General features: G+C 42.7%; 1 protein-coding gene across 6 annotated transcripts in view; it reads right to left on the bottom strand.

The window, feature by feature from the left end:
- Positions 1-21233, bottom strand: part of MAPKBP1 (mitogen-activated protein kinase binding protein 1) — a 99621-nt gene that overhangs the window by 31780 nt on the left and 46608 nt on the right. For 5 of the 6 annotated variants that reach the window (XM_030274340.4, XM_030274341.4, XM_072930009.1 and 2 more), the window contains 15 exons: positions 15642-15704; positions 14991-15048; positions 11830-12000; positions 8832-8969; positions 8035-8217; positions 7429-7446; positions 6745-6905; positions 6170-6359; positions 5044-5190; positions 3970-4154; positions 3768-3859; positions 3269-3394; positions 1550-1620; positions 989-1110; positions 27-102 (listed from right to left, as the gene is read on the bottom strand). In XM_030274340.4, the coding sequence (XP_030130200.4) occupies positions 27-102; positions 989-1110; positions 1550-1620; positions 3269-3394; positions 3768-3859; positions 3970-4154; positions 5044-5190; positions 6170-6359; positions 6745-6905; positions 7429-7446; positions 8035-8217; positions 8832-8969; positions 11830-12000; positions 14991-15048; positions 15642-15704 (1801 nt within the window). The remainder of the gene's footprint in view (positions 1-26; positions 103-988; positions 1111-1549; positions 1621-3268; positions 3395-3767; positions 3860-3969; positions 4155-5043; positions 5191-6169; positions 6360-6744; positions 6906-7428; positions 7447-8034; positions 8218-8831; positions 8970-11829; positions 12001-14990; positions 15049-15641; positions 15705-21233) is intronic. The other variant, XM_072930008.1, reaches the window with a different exon arrangement.

Here is a 21233-nt window from a genome sequence, read left to right as displayed (position 1 = left end):
AAATGAAAGAAAATAAAACAGCTTACTTTGATAAGGGTGCCATCTTCACCTTGGGATCCCTTGTAAAGCTTCTTCTGCTTCCCACTGCTTATGTTGAAAACCCTGAGGGGATGACATAAGATAACATGGCTCATTGTGTCCACTACTCTGGGGCTGCTGTCACCAGGATCCTTTCCTCCCCGTTTCTCATTCCACATAAAATACAAGAAACATGGCCAAACTACAGGCAGTGGAGAAATTATCTCCATGAAGTATTATCATCAATCATTTAAATGGTTCAAGAAACAACCTCAAAAGAAATGCAAAGGCAGATTATCTGAATTAAAATTGAGGATTTATTCTCAAGCTAATAATCAATCAGTCCTCACTACTGTAAAAATACCTGGGCTCCTTCATATTAGAGCAAAGGATTAAGAGAGCAAGACACTATGTTAGAATACAAAACCAAATTACATCCAGTAGTGATATTTAGCTATGACCAAAACTCTTAACATCTCACACAGCTACAATAGGAGGAGATACACAACTACAGAGATATTTCTTTGCTTTCAAGCAGATAGATTGGAGAAATGGATAAAAATAGAGAAGAGAATGGACTCCACTTGTTCAATGACAGTCACATCTAGTTCAGTTTTAGGTTCCCATAAGTCCCAGGTATTCCACAGGACCTCGCAGCTTTTCACCAAGTACCTTCAAAACCAAAAATTACCACAGTGCAGCAGTTCAATGATGTGCCAAGGAAGGCACACTTGCTCCCCCCATAGAAAATCATTGCTCTGCAGATCAACTCAGATAGAGGCCACAAATCCCATGGGAATTGCACATGTACACAGCTTTTCATCAGAGAGGGGAAAGGCAGAGTTCAACCTCACAGTGCCTCAGGTCTGTCTGAAAATGCTCTATCAAAGAACTTAGAGGAATAATGATGGAGATGAGGCTGCTTCATTTATAATTGGAAAAATATTTTCAAGTTGAGAAGGAAACTGACCTGATGTTACGATCCTGGCATCCAATAGCTGCATATTTCCAGCTGGGGTCCACATCCATGTCATAAAGTGTGGTCTTCCTTACAATGTGATGTGTTCGGGTAAACTGGACCCCTTCTCCTGTCTAAACATATGGGTAACAACTGTGTCAAGATCAAGTAGTTAATCCATTATTAAAAGCAAGCAAATACAGATGATTCTTCTCACACAGCCAGCACAAAACTATCCTTCCCAGGGAGCTGCTGGGAGCAGATGGGACTGGAGGCACAAGAAACTTCCTTTCAGCCCATACTCTTTCACCAGTTTTCTCAATAGCTGTGGCGGTGAAAGAAAAACAGATATCCTAATAGTTCTCTATTTCTGCTGTGAGAGGTCAGGCTGGGAGTAGCTGAATGCTTCACAGAACTAGTTCGCTGAATGTAATCTCTCTATCGAGTCAGTGGGAGGCACTGAGGCTGAAACAGCAACAAGCTCATACAGAAACTCTGATATCATTCTTTGAAGTAACTTCTTTGTGGAGAGATTATAAATTAGAAGTGTACAAAAAGCTGTGATAAGGTTACCTTCTGCGCAGTGCGGAAATAGATGCTCTTGTCTGCCCCACAGCTTATCATTCGCACTTTCCCATCATTGGCTGGAATAAAAAGGCAGGAAACAAAAGATAAACACATATACAAGGTGGAGGAAATGTTTCAATTTATACCACTGCTCATTTATTCCAGTCCTGATTAGCTAAGACTGACTCTTCCCCAAGCAGCACACCAGAAGCCCCTTCTCAGGGACAGCATTTATCTTTTATGCTCAGAGATCATGAGGCTCCAACAGAGGCTTTTCAGAACACATTAGGATGTAATTCTGTCTTCCTCACCAATATGCTCATATCTCTGTGCCACAGCACTCTGTGGCAATATGGCACATTCACACTCAGTAGCAGCTGAAAACAAGCAATAGGCACTTCTCAGACCTTAGAGGTGGACACATTTTTCTTGCTGCCCTTTCTTACTGCAGGGTCAGGCTTCCCTTCTTCCCTTAGGACTCTTCCATAGCCAAGCAGTAAAGCAACACCTGATTAAACTCCAAGTAATGACAATGCATCCAATATCACACAGGTCCTTGAACTGCATCCATTTAGAGCATGCCAGCACTTGGCTCATAGACCAGCAAAAAGGCCTTAGCTACCAGGCCTTGAGCCCACTTCCCTCATCTCCTGGGAGTTCAGCTGGCTGCATTCAAGGCCAGCTCACTGATAAAATGGATATGTCAGATAAAACAGATATTGCTGGCCTTGGAGCTCCTCGAGAAAAAAAAAAAATGGAAAAGCCACACAGTTGCTTTAGGGAACCCTTGCTATGAATCTTCAACAAGTCCCTCCTCCACTCAGGAGCAGTTTTCAAGCTGAGATTCTCATCCTGGAGCCCCAATTGAGCTACACTGCTGCAGCATTGCAGCCACACCTGTGCCTGGACATGCACCCTACTGACCCAAAGCCTGACCGAACCCATGGACCCACCTTGTTGATCTCAGCTCCATGTGGCCTTGCTAGTATGGACTTGCCTGGCAGGCATTGAACTATAGCTGACCCTGACCACTCCACACTGATCAAGACATTGAATTGCTTGAATCCATGGTCTTATCACTATGGATTTGTCTGGTGACCTGGACTACTGGCTGTATCTAGATTTGATGTGTTCCTGTTCATATCCTGTATATCCTGTGGTACTTTCCCACAGCCAGTGGAAAAGGCCACTACCTTTGCCTGTCTTCCTGTCACCCTTGGCTACTGGCTTCCCCTGACAGACTACTGTCTCCTGACTACTATGGTGTCTGACTACTGGTAGCAACTGAGTGCTGGGGATAAAAGGAGCTCCATTACCAGGAATGCAAAGCCTTACAGTGGCTTAGAATCACAAATTTACTTTACCCAAGACTTCTTTTTTGGTGTGTTTTGGGATTTTTTTTTGGACAATGACTGCTCAGAGTTCTCCTAAATTAGTTCTCTCTGAGATCAGTTAGAGGGCATAAATCATTACAGAAAACAGTTTTCCAAAGAAATGCTGAGGAAAGGTTTTCTTAGGAGGGAGGAAGGAGAGGAAATGAAAGCAAAATCAGAAAAGAAGACAAGTATCATCTTCTGTTAAGACTGCAACTGAAAAAGATGACCAAATGACCCAGCTGCAACTTCAGATTGACCTAGTCCAGTATTCAAGTAGATAAAATTACAGCCACAAGGGGACAACAGCAGTGCTCAATCCAGCTTTGATTGGGAGGTCATGATTTGCTACCTGCAAACTTCACTGCAGTGATGGAAGAAGAATGTTCATCCAGGGTTTGCTGCAGGCTATAGTCTTTCCCAGCATCCAAGACATGAATCAATCTATCCCGACTGGCTGAGGCTAAGAGCTTTAAACCTGAATCAGAAATTGAAAAAGACTGCAATATCATGACTTAAAAAGTAATTTTTAAAACAGCTTCCCAAGTCATCATAGGGACAAAACATCATACTGTAGCTAATTGCATATATGGACACAAAGTAACACACTTGAATTTCACATTATTATAATAATAAACAGAACAAACTGCAATCTCAACATACAATAATCTAATAAAAAGTAAGAGAAAGAAGACTTTCTCAAAGCCTGGCTCTCCTGGCCGAACACTTGAAGCCTGCTCTGAAATCCAGAAGTGGTTCAGCATGACAATTCTAACATACCACAGTTGTACATTCTGACTTGCTCAAAATGACATTCATAGACAAAGGGGAAGCAGCCCAAGTCCATTTACCTGTGTCAGGTTTGGAGTATTCCAGACATAGGATCTCAGAGTCATGGGCTTCCACCTTCAGCATTTCCTTCAGAGACTGCAACTCATATATTCTAGGATATAACATGGCTCATTTCAGTATGTTTAATAAAATTAGCAAGGCATGGTTATTTTCTCATGCCTGAGCAGTCTGGAGTCTGCATAAGAAGCTTTATGGGATTACCTGAGAGTGCCTATCCTGTCCCCAGAGGCCAAGTGCTCCCCGCTGGGACTCACACAGACAGTTCGTATCCCCACCTTTGTATCTATCACTTGTGCATCAGCTTTGTCTGCACTTCCTGCTGAGTTGTAATCAGTGTCCAGAAGTACCTGAGTGTTGTCATCTACATAGATGATTTTCATCAAGTCCTGGAGACACAATACACCCAGAAATATTTACTAATTACAAAATATTAAAGCAAAACATCTGTCTTAGCAACTGAGCTCCTAGCCAACATAAACATTTTATTGGCAATAATGCTGTAATCGGTAGGACCTTTTAGTTAGGAGCAAGCACTAAGCCCCTTCAGATTGTAGGATGAAAGTTTCACAGCTGTGCCTCACAATTGCCCCCTTCAAAAGATTCAACCTAGAAACTAACAGCATCTCCTTCACTATTGACAAATTCTGGGATTAATGATTACAACATATTAGGACACACAGCAGGAATAGGAAAGGCTTCTAGGGATTAATCTAAGTCAGCAGTCTGAGTACTGACAGAAAAAGCAAGAATTTTTTCCACCTGATTCCTGAGGTCAGGACTGCTGTGTCCAGAGGTCTTCTAACTCAGATGAGAACAGAAGCAAGTGTCCATATGTAATCACTGCTCTGTACGATTAACCTCCCTCTTATATAGATGAAGTGAGTGCAAACTTTTTCATTCAATTTCCCAAATCCCTACTTCATTTAATGCACTTTTTCCAAACAAATCTTAAAAGTGGTTACACATCACAGAGATGAAGAAAAAGAGAACCAGCTCTCCTGAAACGTATGGCCCTTATGGAAGAGATTAAGCTTGATGAATCTTTGAGTGGTTTATGAAAACAGCAATAGTCTCTAGGACCATTTCAGACAACCTGTCCTTCCAGTAGTCCTTTCGTGTTTCTTCAGGTTCATACATTTAACCAGATTTGTGCTCAATTTACAGAAACCTGTGTTGACTTGGAGATACGAAGAAATTTGGGCCTTAAATTGGGAATCTGTGTGTGAAGCAGAGCAACCCCAAGGACAAGGAGGTGATCCAAACCTAGGATCTTACATTGCTGAGGATGTTGCGGTGCAGGGCTGTGCCGTGGATGTTGGAGCTTTCAGTGTTCCACAGACGAATGGTGTTGTCAGAGGAGCACGTGATGAAAGAACCAGGGGGGAGGCAGGGCTGATTGTTGTCCTTCACCTCTGGATACATCTATGAAAAAGTAAAATCAACCCCTGAATAATACTGCCTGGCACCTGGCACCCTAGACACTGGTAGCAAGGTTCAAAACAAAATGAGACAAAAGGGGTGTCCTCTCTGTTTTCTAAAGGTGGAAGCCAGACAGTTCTGACAAAAACTTATTTGCAGACCAGTGCTTCATACTGACTTCAAACAAATGTTCACTGAGCTTCTTTCATCACAGAAAACCTCCTTAAGAAGCATGGAACAAACCAGTATCTTTTGTTTCTAATAGTTCAAAGAGAGCACCTCAAATCCCAAACAATGGCCATGCAATAACCACCTTGCACTGTTTGCAACTTTCATCTACTACTGTCAGTCTATAATTCAGAAGGAAAGGCTGAGATGCAACTAATAAATAAAAACAGAGTTCTCAACCTCTTCCCACTTCCTTTCCACTTTCCCCTCTCCTGACCACTGATAGACATATTTCAACATATTAACAACTCCATTGTTTCCTATACTTCCTTTCCTTCCCTCTGAGGGAAAGCCAACCAGACAGACTGCAAGATGACAGACACTGGAGAACTATTTACACATGTTCAGATGAATATGTTAAGAAGGACCAGAGTTCAGATTTTATCACTTATTTCATGTTTTTGACTTTGAAGCAATTGCTCACCACACATCTCAAACAGTTTTTTGAGGTCAGCAATAAACTTCTGTGTTTTCTAAAAGGATGATCTGTATTCAGGTTTGTTCAATTCTGCTCCTACTCCCACCTCTCACCTTTTAATGGTGAGATTTTTTTTTTCCCAGTAGCACGACACATTTGGTCAGCCATTGCAGTGCAGCCAAAGAATTGTTCCCAGGCCCAGCAGCAAACACACTAACCACAGGTGAAAATCTGAGTCAATTTCCTCTACAGTCAGCTTTTGCATTCAAATTTGGCAGCTTGTCTGATGACTTTCTCAGCTGCAACTCACAACACCTGTGTCTGCAGACAACATACCTCAATGTTCCACACACAGGAAGAGTGATACAAAGCAGAGTACACCTTGCCCACTTTCTTCGGATCTTTGACATCCCACACATACAGGCTGTGGTCATTGTATACACAGGAAAGCCACTGGTTGGTGGGGTCAAAGGTCAAGGCAATCGTGTCAGGATACTTCGCATCAGCCACACCAGAGAAAAGACGGCTGCACAAAGAGAACAATGCCTGGTTAACTTGTGCTCTCTAGGAGCTGGGGCAATGCTCAAACAGGAGAACTCAGATTCCCCATAGGGTGCTGTTGAGATGAACAATGGTATCTGTAGGTAGAGAGAATAGCTGGCCAGGAAGACCTGTCACTTCAACAATTGAAGTCCCAAAAGAAGACTCAAAGTGCCATGACAGAAGTCTTCCCCCTTGCCATCCAACTATAATCCAGTCATACAGGGGAAGCCTGCAATAGCTCAGAGAGATCTGCAACAGGCTGCCAATTTTAATCCACAAAAAGAGCATGCTCCAGATGGAAAAGCTCTGGAGAGCAATTCTAACCCCCACAAGCCTTCCTTGCTCCCTTCCACCCTTCTCCACAGTACCTGGCCTCAGTCACACTTGCGATGTCAGTTCCCAGGAAGTGTGGCTTCGGCAGTGTAGTGACAAAGTGAAGGTTCAGAGGGTTAAAAATCCGCACAGTGCCGTCAGCGCAGCCACAGAAGATGTAGTCATGGTTCACAGAGATGCAGTTTGCCACAGTGGTCTGAGGAGGACACAGCAGATGAGAAGCAAATAAGAAATGTGTTCTCACATCAAAGGTCACCAGACACGTCAGGGAGAACAGCAAATTGACAGACAAAGGAGTCATGGTCAGAAGAGCTGTAGTGAAGTTGAGCCCTGGGAATAAATAAAAGCCTAAAAATCCATTTTTCCTTTCTGAAGAACTTTCCAGCCAAGGTCCACTGCAGATCCCAAACAGTTTGAAAAAAGCCCAGTTTCTCTGCAACCCACTAGGAAGAGAGGCCAGCAGAGCTACATATTTGCTCCAGCTGAGTCCTGCTCTGAACATTGCTTTTATTTCTGTGGCATTCAACAGGACTGATAGGCAAGCAGCACTTCACCCTGTACTAGCACATCAACACATTACTTGTCAGGAGGGATAAGAAACAGAACAAAATGGATTTTCTTCCCCTCCCTTGGGGATCTGTACAAATGGCTGAAAATGGCACAAAATGGAGTGTGGTGAAAAGGGGATGAGTTCAATGCAAAAAGTTTTTTCAACTTACTGTGAAGCTGTCTGTATTCTGAGCGAGAGTGAAAGGCAGATTTTAGAGAGGAAAGGAAAGAAAAGAAGAGGCATTTCACTTGAGTGAAAGCGTGGACAGACTTTTCCCCTTGATTTTAGTAGACTGGATCCTTGCAGGTGGGCATGTTACATTAAATTGAAAGGAAAACACATGTGATCAAATTCTTAACTATGGGCCAGACTGGTGGTTTAGAATAGCCAAATCAACTAGCACCTTGGGAACCTGCATTTGAGATGCACAAGCCAAGTAAAGACACTGCAGAGTGGATAGAAAGCAGAATCCTTCTAAAACACCTACTTGCCCCAGCCAAGCCAGGAGGCACCATACAGGAGTTGCCATAAGGGCATTGCTTTGCCAGTAGGGCAATCACTATAATGCTGAGGTGTGAGAATGAAAGAGCCTCAACGATCAGTAAAATCCCTTTGCCATGAAATAACACTATTTTTGACCAGCCTTCTAGAGTAAATAACAGGTTTGCAGAGGCACAATTATTTTCACTGCTTGTGGTCAGCCTGTACCTCTGAGTGTCCTTACGATTTGTTGTTCCTGCTCTACTTGAGCAGAACGGGAGGATGTAAAACTCACCCTCAGCTCCACCCACTTGTCTAGCAGCCTTTTTTCATTGAATTCACAGAGTAGGCCTGAGGATGTGATACAGAAAGTGCTGTCAGCTTTTTTGCCCCTTCCACAAGCCACGTCCGCAAAGAAGTTGTTCCTCAGTTCTCCAAGCAATCCTGAGCGACCCAGCAAGGGTACTGTGGCATTTACCTACCAAAAGAAAAGAGTTTGCTACAAACACAGCAAGGCACTTCAGGCAGACAGTGATTTTTTAGAACATCAACCCCTGAGTGCTGAAGTGATTCAAAGAAAGAACTGTAAACAGCCTACAAAGAGAGGTTTTACTTGCTGTTCATGTTTACAACTGTTCATGAGCACACCAAAAATCGCCATAGGTGGATTCTGCCTCCAAGAGAATAACACAACAGTGAAAAGTTTAAACACTTTGGCTGATACTTCAAAATTACACTCACAACCTTTTGAGATGCTCATACCAATGTCAAAGAGCTCTCTCTACCTCTGTGCTCCAAGGAGTTACATGACTGCAGCTCTTTTCCAGCTTAATTGTCTTCAGTATATGTGACTACTGAAGAACAAGCACGCTGCAATGGAACTCCAGGAGTGGCATCCCTGCATCAGTGCAAGATAAGACAAGCTTTTGGTGCTACCAGCCCATGAGACTTGACAGCCAAGGGTGGAAGGCTACTCTCACATCCCAGGAAAATTTAAAAATTTCCACTTCCCACAGCTCACTGGGCAAAATCCACCCTGCTCTAAGACAGAAATGCCTGTTTAAAGGTTGGACTTGATGCATTTTCTCTCACCTTGGAGGTTTTGCTGTCATCCAGGTACCAGAACTTGATATGTCGATTTCCAGCAGTGACAAAGTAACTGCAGTCCTCTGAGAATGACACTGCTGTCACTTTACTTGAGACTTTGTTGGCTGCCACTACAATGTTTTTCTGGAAACACAATTGTTTAGATTGGTTAATTTCTTTGCTTAGAAGCAAAGGAAACTAATTTCAATAACAGGCACATATCCAGTACAAGCAGTGCAGCAGGGAAAAGATGAAACCCAAACTATTCCCCATTCACCTCTATATACAACCTCCCCAGCACTAGGTGGGAACATTGATTTGGCAGACAGTATAATTCACATTTATATTCAATTCCTCTTCCACATTAATTATGATCAAGAAAAAAATCAGCAGGCACTAGTGCCTGCAGGAACTTGGTAACTGAGCCATGACAAACATGTGGGTTTCATAATCACCAGGAGCTCAGAGCAAACCCATTTCCCTTCCTAAACAGCAAATGCAGATGTAGGCCAGCACAAGGAAGAACTCCCCCAGCCCCCAGGCAGCAATGAGGGCATTGCACTCAAGATGAGGAATTTTTCATAGAGAAAACTCTACTGGTTCTTCCAAAGTTCTTTTTTCTCTTGAAACACACTATCCTTTATCAACAGACTCAAAATACACAGAGACCATCCCTGTACTGGAAGAGAAAAAGCAAAATCTGTTATACATCAAACATACACCTCAAAATGTCAAAGTCTGGGAAAGGAGAAAGAAGACTCAGGGACAGAAAACAGGATGGACACTGCTCAAGCAGAGTGGTCAGATAGCAGCACCACGCAGCACCATTGCTCCATTTTCCTCTCCCTGCCTTTCCCCATTTAGAAGTGAGAATAAAAAGGTTTTCTGCTTTGTCTGTTGTGGGTTTGCAAGCATGCAGCACATGGCTGACAACAGTGCAACCCTTTTCATTCTTGCTGTGTTTCCTTTACCCTTCCTTTCAAGGATTCAGCTGCTCCCAGTCTTCCAGACACAATGCCCTCAACACACAAACCAAGGGCCCCGCTGGACTGTGTGCTGGCAGAAATGAAGAAACCGACACAAGGGGAGTCGAGCCTGCTGCATCATCCCCCGACCCAGAATGAAGGAAAGGCAGCAATTATAATGTCAAGACAGTGCACAGAGAAAAGCCTAGGACCCTTGCAGGCCTCAACATTTGGATCATTGCTGTGCTATTTATTAGGGAATCAAGTGATTCCTACAGACAACATGAATTTTCCTACAGACAACATGACTTTTCCATCACAGTCAAATGACTAGGTCTATCAGTCAGATGAAATGGGGAAATCAAAGCAGCAGCACAGAGGATAGAAGGGTTGCAGTTAAAAGTAAAGGAAAATGCTTCAGGAGATCTGAATTTTCAGTCTTTATTGACTTTGGTCAGGTAAAGTATCACTAATTTTGGTGTCTGGCCTGCAAAGTAAAGGCCAGCTAGAGCTCCCATCATAGTCTGGAGCATAGCTTAAAGTGTGTTCTTCAGCAGGGAAGAGTCAGACAGTCCTTACCTCAAACGTTCTCATGGCCACAATTATACAGTGAACAGAAAATCCTGAATAAGCAAGGGAAAGCAAAACAACTTGTACTGTTTCACACATGCCATGCATTGTGACCCTGTCCAAGTCACTACTTTCACTTGTATAACTAGAAATAATCCAAGGCTAAGCACTCAATTTTCAACACAGACATACACACTCAGGTTCCTTTCCTGCACACAGTATTTAGCTATATGAAAAAATAGCAATGTCAAACTTCAGCTCACACAGAAGATAACAGTGAGATCTTAAATTACAGTGCATGTGATGAAGATTAAATTACAGCAAGTGTGATGAAGAGAGCAACATACTAAATGAGTATGGACTTAGAAGCTGCAAGAGAAGAGGAGGCTCTGAGTACCTAAAGGAAGCCTACAGGAAACATCAGGAGGGACTTTTCATCAGGAAGTGTAGTGATAGGACAAGGGGTAATGGTTTTAAACTGAAAGAAGGTAGATTTAGATTAGCTATTGGGAAGAAATTCTTTACTGTGAAGGTGGTGAGGCACTGGAGAAGCCTGCCCAGAGAAGTTGTGGATGCCCCATCCTCAGAAATATTCAAAGCCAGATTGGATAGAGCTGTGATGGAGTTTCCATCTGGTCTAGTGGGAGGTATCCCTGCTCATGGCAGGGGAATTGGAACTAGGTAATTTTTAGGTTCCCTTCCAACCCAAACCATCCTGTGATTCTATGATCCTGTGAGATTTAATAGATGCATTGATTTTTTTTTTTCTTAAATCATATCTCTTTTAGAGAGGGTTACAATACTTGAAGAGGTAGCAGGAGCATCTATTAATACAAAAGACTCCTAGCCTACTAAAAAGAAATGCTTATTTTCCTATCTACAAAAAAACAGATGCTTAAATGTTTACTAGAGGATAAGACACAGGCTTTGCTTCTACCAAGAGTTTCCTCAATCCAGTGACAGGCAGAGTGACTTTCATCAGCTTTCACCCATTATGAATTCCCTATATTCCCCTCCTCACCCATCAAGGATGGGATCAGAATATCACAAACTCTTGACATTAAAAAATCAAAACAAGCCAAGAGCATCCACTACACTACAAAAGAAATCTGTGGCTAATGAGAGTTTCCTTCCTTAACCTCTTAAATTATTTTTTTAATAAGCCTTTAAAAAACACAATGGTTTGGCAAGGTTTCAAAGTTCAGGCTTTTCTGGCTGGACAGAAAAATGTAACACATTTCCAAGCATAAAGAACATCCCTTCATGGAAATCACTTAGACCTTCCCTAAGGGACCATAGCTTTCTCTCTTGTCCAAATTTGTCTGTGTTTATGAATGTCAAAAACCAAACAATAACTACAGCATTTAAAACAGAAAGCAAGAGGGAACTGAAGTAGTTTAGAGTCAGACTGGAAGCTCTTTCTGATTTAGCAACACTGTGTGGTCCACCCAGCCTCCTAGAAAACTTACCTTCCATGACCACACGTTGACAATCATGTCATGCTGGTACCCCACTGACACGATGTACTTGGAGCTGGGGGAGAAGGCCACACAGGCCACACCGTACTTGTGCTCCTGGAGCTCCGCCACCTGGGTTCGCTCAGCCACGTCCCACACCCGAACTGCTGGCATGTGTCCGCTCTGGAACAGACAAGAATGGACACAGAACAGGAGGTGTAACCCCAAAATCAGTTCTGACACATTTGAGCATGTAAATGTGCAGGAGCTTGGAAAAAGATGTCTAGATGGTGCACTCACAAGAGGTTTAGCAGTTCCTTTGATTCTTTAAAGCCCAGGTTGAAACCAACAACCTAAGGAGTAGATGCATCTCAACAGCTGTGCAAATTAGTACCACCTCCCCTGCTTTAAACCTCTTCTTATGCTACTCACAAAATGCTAGTCCCTGCTCTAGCCAGTGACTAGAACAATACTTTTGATGCACACCCCTGGTATTTGTAATGGGAACTTACAGCCCCCTTGTGAAAAGGATTATAATAGATTGTTATCCCTACACCCAGTGAACGAAAAGCTCTCACATCCTCTGCTCCTAACACAACATAGACATCTGACATATCAAACCAGGTCATGCCATACAAAAACATGACATGGCTGTTGTGGGAACTCTCACACACCATCTGAGAGAAGCCTCTGAGAGACTAGCAGCTTCATTTCTGCCACAAGGTAACACACAGATGCGTTCTGCACAAAAGAGTGCAGGCAGGGTAATGTCAGAGTAAAAGACGTGGAGGGAACAGAGCCTCTGGTTTAATGTTTGCCCTCCAGAGAAACAGAAATGCCAATTCAGCACTTTCTGCCAGACATATCTATTCTTTTGTTTAATTGCTTGTTATTAAACCGAATTAAAACAAGGTGCACAAGATGAGCTGAAACGCTGGCCAAAAAATGTGCTTGATGGGCAAATCTTACTCCAGTAACTGTTCATGATTCCACATTGAAGTCTGTCAAAACATTAGCTTGTAAGATAACATATCCATGGCAACATGGCAGAATGGTACCTTTCTGATTGGTTTTAAGTTAGTCATTTGATTGTGTGGGAGAGTCTCATCACAAGTAGAAGTTGAAGTTTTAACAGCTTAAAATTCTGCATGTTTTAATTACCTTCTCCAAAAGCTCTGCTAAGCAACTGCTTGTGGCCTGGAAAAATGCCATGGTCAGATTTAACTGCAGTTGGTACAGTTCTCCCTCCTGCAATGCACACCTCAGGTCTCAAGGTGGCTGGCAAGACATTATAATGAGCTGAATCAGCTGCTCTTCAAAACAACTGCTATACTTAAACACGTACATATATATATATGTGTTTCCCAGTAACTTAGCATACACCCCAGGACCTTAACTGAATTTGCATTTCATCTTTTAAGAAATGCTCACCAAAAGGCAGCTCTGTGTGAGCCCCATGCACAAGGACTCTATACCTCCATGCGGAGAAATAAAAAGTAACATTTAAAAGAAAAAAAAAAAAAAGAGTTTTCTTATGAATTTGAAATATGTAAAAGACATTTAATATGTATGGCAGCCAAGGACTAACCTCCATGCTCTCCTCCCTGAAAAGCCAGCCATACAGTAAACTAAGGTGTTATTAGGCAGAATTAGCATAATGCAGCTACAAGGGAGCTTGACAAAGTGAACTCAGAAAGCATTTCCCTGTGGACATGGGGATGAACTAAGACACGGCTGCTGACACCAGCAGGGGACACTGCTACACTAAGCAATAATTCAAATGTCAGACAAGTGGGAGGATACTGAAATAAATAAATGATTTTACAATAGGGCAAAAGAAGACGTGTTTTGCAACAAGGGGGAAGAAAAACAACAACAAAAAAACAACACAAAAAACCCAACTCCCCCCCACAACAACAACAACAAAACCCCTACAAAGTTCAAGTGTAACTGGAACAGCTTTTTTAAAAAATAATTCTAATTTGCCATTTATCCCAATAAATTTTCAAACAGAAAAGTTTGTTAGTAAGAAAAGTTCCCACTTCATTTTTTACCATTTTTCTTACCCCTCATGAAAAGCATCAAGCACCAGAAATTTAGAAAAAAGGAAAATAAAAGAAGGCACCAGAATAATCAGAACCGAATACTATGAGCTATAAAACCTCATGTTTTCACCAAAAAAAAACCTAATCACAACATCTAATCATGGAAAATTTATGCTAACTTTTTATGTGTCAATCTAACTTTTTATTGTCCATCCAAAAAATATCACTCTTGTTTCTACCCTCAGTCTGATCCATAAAGGATTCAAGCCCAGGTTTGGAGCCACCTTGGTGACATGACAGCTGCCATCATAGTGACCTCACTGGGGGCCTCTGGAGAGAACAGTCTCCACCTTGACATCTCCAACACAGGATAGTAACACAGTTCTCCTCCCTGTGGCTGAGGCTCAGTAGGAGACCTATCTCACGCATGCTCCCTCCCCATCTCTTACAGAAGCACAGGGATTAGTGGTAAACTGCCATTAATCAAACACAAGAGCAAACTCAGCCCAAACATATGAAGGTCATAATTTCTGTGGATTTTTAACATTCAGCAATCCCAGCCTCATGACACAGCCCATGTCTTGAACTTCTAATGCAGAACAGACACACACTGTACTCATCCTTATTCTCCCCCTTGGGCATGTTGGGAAAGAGGAAGCAATTGCTGCCCCCAGCCAAACAAACAACGCCAAACCACAGGCACCAGCATCTTCTGTGACTATTCCTAAAACTCCACTCCACATGCACTTTTCATTTTTCCTGCAACACTTTCTGGCTCGAGTTACTTCCTGAAATCCTAAAATGACAGTGCTAAGCTCAGGCCAATATGCTGGACCATCCAAGTACTCTTCACTGATGCTAGAGTAGAAGGATGTTGCGTGTCCTTTTGCTTGTTTCCACTCTACCTTCAGCTCACTGATGCCACCCCAGAAGACCCATCCTCCAAGCTGACATGTTAAACTTCCAGCAGGAGCACCCAGTGCCACCCATAAGCCAACAGGTCCACTGAACAGTGAGGCCACACTGGAACTCACTTCTATGTGTGAGAACAGCCTGTTTCTTCTAAGCCCCTCTGCCCTACTTCAAAATGCAAAGGACAAGGTGTGCCCTCTCTCTTCTCACACTTACCTCTCCTGTAACCAAGTATTTTCCATCTGGAGAGAAAGCGAGTGCTGTAATTGTTTTCCTAAAACAGAGAAAATAACACTGAGAAACATTTCCAACATGTGACTTCATTTCAATACATCATGACTGGGGAGTAGGTTGGGACAAAATGAAAAAATGCTGAAGTCACCCATAATAGCCTGACATAATAGTTTTGCTCTGCCATGGGGATTCCCTGCCCAAGTTTCAAACAGCAGCTTATGGCAACAGAAAAGCTCCAAAACTTGAGGTTCATTGCTGCACCTTTATTCCAGGTGCAGGACCATGTCACACTGCTGGCTTCAATAATGAGGTCATTATTTTAGGTGGAGAAAAAAAAAAATGTCAGATACCATGGAGCTGTAGTAAGATCCCCTCCATGCCATGACCATTTCCAGTTCCTCTTGGGGTCACAATGCTTATGATCTTGGGATCACAATGCTGGCTTATTACTTTGCCAGCAATAACACCTCATGTGAGAAGGAGCTGGAGTCAAGCAGCAAGCAGCCTGTCCCCAAGGCAACTCTAACCAAGGGGATTTAACCTGAAGCAACAGCAGCTCCTGAACCTTAGTCAAGCCATAAAAGTCTTGAATTCACCTCACAGAAAGCAAGCCCAGCTTAAAGCTTTACTCACCTGGAGCTGTTTAGAATATGGTGTTGCTTATTTTTTCTAGGGTTGAACAGCACAACAACACACCTAGAAAAAGGAAACACAAAAACAAAGAGATTACGTCACCACACACATAAAGATAACCAAAGAGCTATCCTTGTTGGAAAAGAACAAAAAGCAGCAAAAGTAGCCTCAAAAAGTTGTTTTATCCCCTAAAATCAGACTGAGCTGAGGTTAACTAAAAAACAGAAAGCAAAAGAACAGTCCAGAGGGAAATCATGTCTCTCCCACGTTGAGGAATACCATTTGCTAGTACTGTAAATAATTACCTTTCCACCCTCCAGGAGCCCCGAGTCTGATTGTTCCAGCTGGACAGAAAGGCTGGCCATGAAAGCTTATGCAAAGCCCTAATGGATTATGTCTCCTGCCATAAAACTGACCCTGTGTGCTGGACACCAAAGCACCATGTCTGGTAGAAGAGTAAGTAAGAATAAGAAGGTAGGGAAGAAGGAAAGAGGGGACCTTTTGGAAAAGATTTCAGGAAGGATGAAGGGGAATGAAAGGCACTGAATTTCTGTGCCTGACCTTAACAATAGACAGGACAGAAACCACTGAGTATAGCACAAGTGACTGGCTGGTTGAGAAGTGAAGACACACGATGCCAAAAAGCTATTTCCCTGAGAAGTCTATCTGCATAAACAGCTTGCTCAGGGGCCTTGCAGATATCTCTCAGTAAGATGAACTGCTAAAGCAAGCAATACTAAGCTCCTGGTAAGCAATATAATCAGCTCCACTGTGAGCAAAACACCTCTATGCTGACTGGGGGGAAAGGATGGAGAAGAGACCTCATCTCCCACGATTCTTGCCCATAGCACATTGCCTCCATGTCTCAGCCCACCACAACTAGACCTACAACAGTCACAGGTACTGCAGCCTTCCCCACTCTTTAGAAACACCCTATACACCATTTTTAAATTTTCATGTAACTGTACGTGTCTTGCAGCAGAGCACAGTAACAACCAGTAACAGAAAATGCTGTTATGGGAATAAAAAAATAGAATAACAATTGCTCTGATGACCTTGTGCCGCATTTTTCACTTCACCTCTAAAACAGAAACTGTGGGTTTTGCCTGTCCCTCTAGAAGAACACACTGCTGGAGTTTGGAGAGTCCCAGCTCCTCCTTCACTGCAGTGTTGGGGGAGCACTGCAGGATGTCCCTGCTCCACTGCCAGCAGCCTTTGCTACACTGAGGATTTCACTCACATTACCACCATGCTGGGGCTTGCTTGCAACACAAGCCAGGCTACAGACATCAATAACTGGGAGAAACATGCAGGACACACAGGAGAAGTAGAGGAGTTGGCCTGAAACAGCAAATAAGAAGGGCAAAAAGCTGAGGCACAACAGAAATCCACTACAGAACCTCACCAACATTTCAAGACAGGCAGTGCACACACACGCAGAGGACAAAGCACACCTTGGCACCACACTGCCTAGAGCAAGAGCCGCATCCTTCCAGGCCCCGCTCCACATCCCCAGCAGCAGGCAGGGCCAGGAGTGCCACAGGCATAGCTCATTGTACACAGGCCCTGAAATGTCTCTGGCATCTCCTCACCTAGCACTGGCAGCTTTGGTCTTTGGTCTGACCAGGCTACACTGCCATGAGGAGCATCAATTTTGAAAAGAGGGCAGAAAAGAGGAGTGACATGCCAATACGTTAAACTGAGAGTCCTTGGCTGAACCTTCCACACTCCATTAGCTTGCTAGCTCAAAGCCAGCATCCAAAGCACCAAGGATGCACAGGATATGCATCCTCCCCTCCCTCAGTCTACTCTCCAGCCATACCATTTCATACAACCCTAGCCATTCATACCTTACCCCGAAGGCTAAGGTAATAAAGGCACCAAACTTTCTTGACTTTTTTGCCTTTCTTAAAAGGCAGATAGACATTGTTGGAGACGTAACCTTGTGGAAGAGCAGAGGAAGTATAGATAAGCAGTTTGTTCAAGACCAGAATTGATCCTTTTGTACTTTTTATCCTGGGGAACCAAACTGGAGAGTTTCAAGTTTCATGCTACATATTTCTAAGGGATTAGTGCAAAGAAGCAGGTGGTTTGTGTTCCATTAACAAGTCAGGGAAGGTTAAGCCTTGCAAATCACAAGATATGAAATAGGAAGTTAGCAGATGTGAAAACCTATCTAATCCCAAGCTTTCAGCTAATCAGAAAAGCAAAGCAAAAACCCCATTATGGTTGGATAGGGTTAATGGACCAAAATCCTGCAGAGTTAAAACAAGGATGAATTTTTCTTAAAATAATCTTCAAAAAAAAACAGAAAGAATAAAGGGAAGACATGAAATCTTCGCAAAGACTTTCTTATGCAGCTCCTAAAGTCAAGTTTCTATTTTATTGTGAGGAACTCAGCAGAGAAACAGGACTTCAGAAAAGTGAACACAGTTAAAAAAACAGATGAAAGATACAAAACATAAACTAGCTCCCTCCCAAAATGCTTGGGAAGATTTCTAGTCCCTTCCATCCTAAAGAGCACAATTCCACAACAGGCAAAAACTATTTTTAGTTCTTTAATCTCTTCTGAGTGTTAGAAAACAGCTTGCATCAGAAAGGTTTAGATAGGATATTAGGAAATATTTTTTCACAAAAAAGCTTGTCAAGCACTGGAACAGGCTGCCCAAAGATGTGGTTGAATTGCCATCCCCAGGGGCATTTAAAAGATGTGGAGATGTGGCACACAGGGTTTAGTGGTGGCTTGGCAGTGTTAGGGTAATTGGCCATGGTCTGAAGTTCTTTTACAACCTAAGCTGCTCAATGACATAGGGTGGCCTCCATTGCCTGCTCACTCACAGCTCAGCTCAGTCCAGCAGAACCTGCAGCAGATTCCTAAATAAGATAGTTCAGAGCCCATTAATACTCTGGGCATGCTCTATTTTAGCAAAGGAAATCAGTCTAGCAAAATAAACTGAATGGAGACGCTGAGTGGTCAAGTTACTGACCCACCTACTTCAAAGTGCCTCCTATCCAGTAAGGTTATCAAGCCCTCGAAAGAGTCAAAATTTCTACTCCTTTCTATTTATGCTTGCTTTAATCTCACAGTAGTTAAAATAATAAATATAACTACCATGGAAAATTAGTTGCATCAAAGAGCATACACCCATATAACCATCCTCCACCTTTTTCTACTGTTTTATAAGTCTGCATTCAGTATTTTACAGCCAGAGGGATAGGAAAGGATGAATGGTAAGTGAGCACTGATCTTTTTATTCACAGCTACCAACTGTGTATGTAGACAGAGCAAAGTACTTCAAACCCAAAGTTCCATAATGGTCACATCACCTGTTCCACACACTCCACCCCTTTCCCAAACTGAAGCTTTCAAAACAAATTCAAGTGCTCAAGACACCTTCATCTGAAGAGATATTTTTGAATGCTAGTGCCAACATGCAGACTAAGGCTAGCTCCAGAAACACCTCACGAGACCTACAGAGCCTGGCACACATTAGCTGTTGAGAATATCAACGTTGTTAGCACTCTTGTTTCAGCACAAACCCTACCTCCTCTGCAGCTGCAGACAAGGCTTGATGATCACAGCACCTTTTTAGTCCACAAGCATATTCTGATTTCCAAGATACTTATAGAAACTATTTGCTGCTGTATGGATTACTGCTGCACAAACCATACATCAGCCAGCTGAGATCAAGTGTCTTGTTTGTTTGCCTGCTGTTGGCAATGATACACATATTGAAAGGTATTATTTCTAGGTCTATGGTGCCACCTCACAACCATTAAGCACACCTTCCTGATGCAAGCAGGTTTTATAAACAGCTTAGATGGACAATCTTTCCCTGTATGCCTTTTTCTTGTGGGACATCCAGGTAACACAAGGGAAGGACAGAATTAGCTTTCACAGCAGTGTCAAAGGTTTTTACTGACAACATGAGCACTGTCCATCAGGGAGCCCATTTGTATCAGCCAACAAGTAAAGTTTCTTGCAGAGCTTTCCAAACCTCCACGAAGGTCATATGTTCACAACTGTGCATCATATATGCAGATAAAAAACAGGGATGGAGGGGGGAGAGGGACAAGGAGAGGAAAGGAGGGGGTAGACATGGAATGTCACAGTAGTTTCTACTGGCTCCAGCAAAAGCAAAAATACCCACAAAATATAAAACTGAGCAATTTTCCTAGGCTAAGTATCATATTAGGAGTAGAGAGGAATCAGATGTCAGGATCACATTTACACAAAGTATCTGACTCACTAAGTCAGTGGCAGTGAGTCACTCCATGCACCTTTACTTTTGACTTTTCTTCTACTGGCTTCACTTCTGCACTTACCAAATCATAGTTTCTGGACATTTTGCTCTTCTTATTGTCCTCCTGTTTCCCAGAACATCCCTCTATTATCAGCTGCCTTACCCCAGCCATCTCCTTCCTCAGCGAGCTGACAAAAATCAAATTTCCACAGAAGTCTGTTTTCCCTTCTCCTTCCTCTACAGGTTCCCTTTACAAGGGGTTTTGGAAAATTAAAATGCTGCAGTAGCATTCCTTTCCAACCTACCAACCAACTCAGCATTGCCCTATTTCATGGGACACATGACTGAAGGCAAAGCTCATGTGTCAAGTCCTCCTCTCCCAAATGCAAGGAGCCTATGCTATGAAGAGGATGCTGTACAAAGGAAAGAAAACTCCATTAAAACATGAAAACAAACATTAGCTTTCTTTTTTTTTTTTTTCCTACAATATACTCCTTTCATGCCACTACAAGAAAAAATGAAAAGATAAAACAGTCCCATCCCTTCAAAATTGGTCCATTTCTCAATTTCTGGCTCATACCTTGCTCTCTTCCCCTCACCCAAAGCTATTCAAATGAGAGTGCAATAGCTTTCTATGCACTAAATGCATGGGAGAAAAAAAAGACTTTGATAAGAACAAAATCTTTTTTACACTGCATTGGTTGCCATGGCAAGCTTGATCAGAGCAAAGCAGTGTCTACAGAAGCTGGTGTTAATTTTCTATGTGGCAATTCTTCCGGCCAAAAAGCTTCTTTAATTCATAGCCAGTACTGGGAGTGGGTTAACAGTGATGAGAGGATGTGCACACTGACTATGTAACTGAATAGGCATTTTCATGCAAACTGTATTAATTACATGCATGCTGAGAAGAAAGATCTATCTATTGAGAGGTTAAGAGCTGGGTGTCACTGCCTGAGCAGAAAAGCCTCCAGAGCTCCCTGTACCAATCTGTGACAGACAGAACTAAAAAGGTGGGAGCCTGAGAGGTGCAGCTAAATTCATACTTCAGAAACCAACACAGGCTAATGAAAAGCCACGAATACTGAACAAGAAGCCCACTGTGATAAAGAAAGTCAGTGATATATTTAGTGTCACTAAACTAATAGGGTAGAAATTTCTGATTGCCAACTAGGGACATACTTGCTCTATTTAAAAGGCTGCATGGCACCCCAAATCTGCAGGAGTAGGAGCTCAAACACATCACACAATAGGCTCTGCTCCAAAAAAAAACACAGGAAGAACTGTGACAAACTGAAGTCAAATTTCTTGCCTCCAATAGCCCAGTCCTTGGGAAGAACAGGGAGTATTT

This window comes from Taeniopygia guttata, chromosome 5 (genome assembly GCF_048771995.1).
Source record: "Taeniopygia guttata chromosome 5, bTaeGut7.mat, whole genome shotgun sequence".
Taxonomy (NCBI): Eukaryota; Metazoa; Chordata; class Aves; order Passeriformes; family Estrildidae; genus Taeniopygia; species Taeniopygia guttata.
The sequence above is the reverse complement of the archived record's forward strand: the minus strand, read 5'-3'. Positions and strand labels throughout refer to the sequence as shown.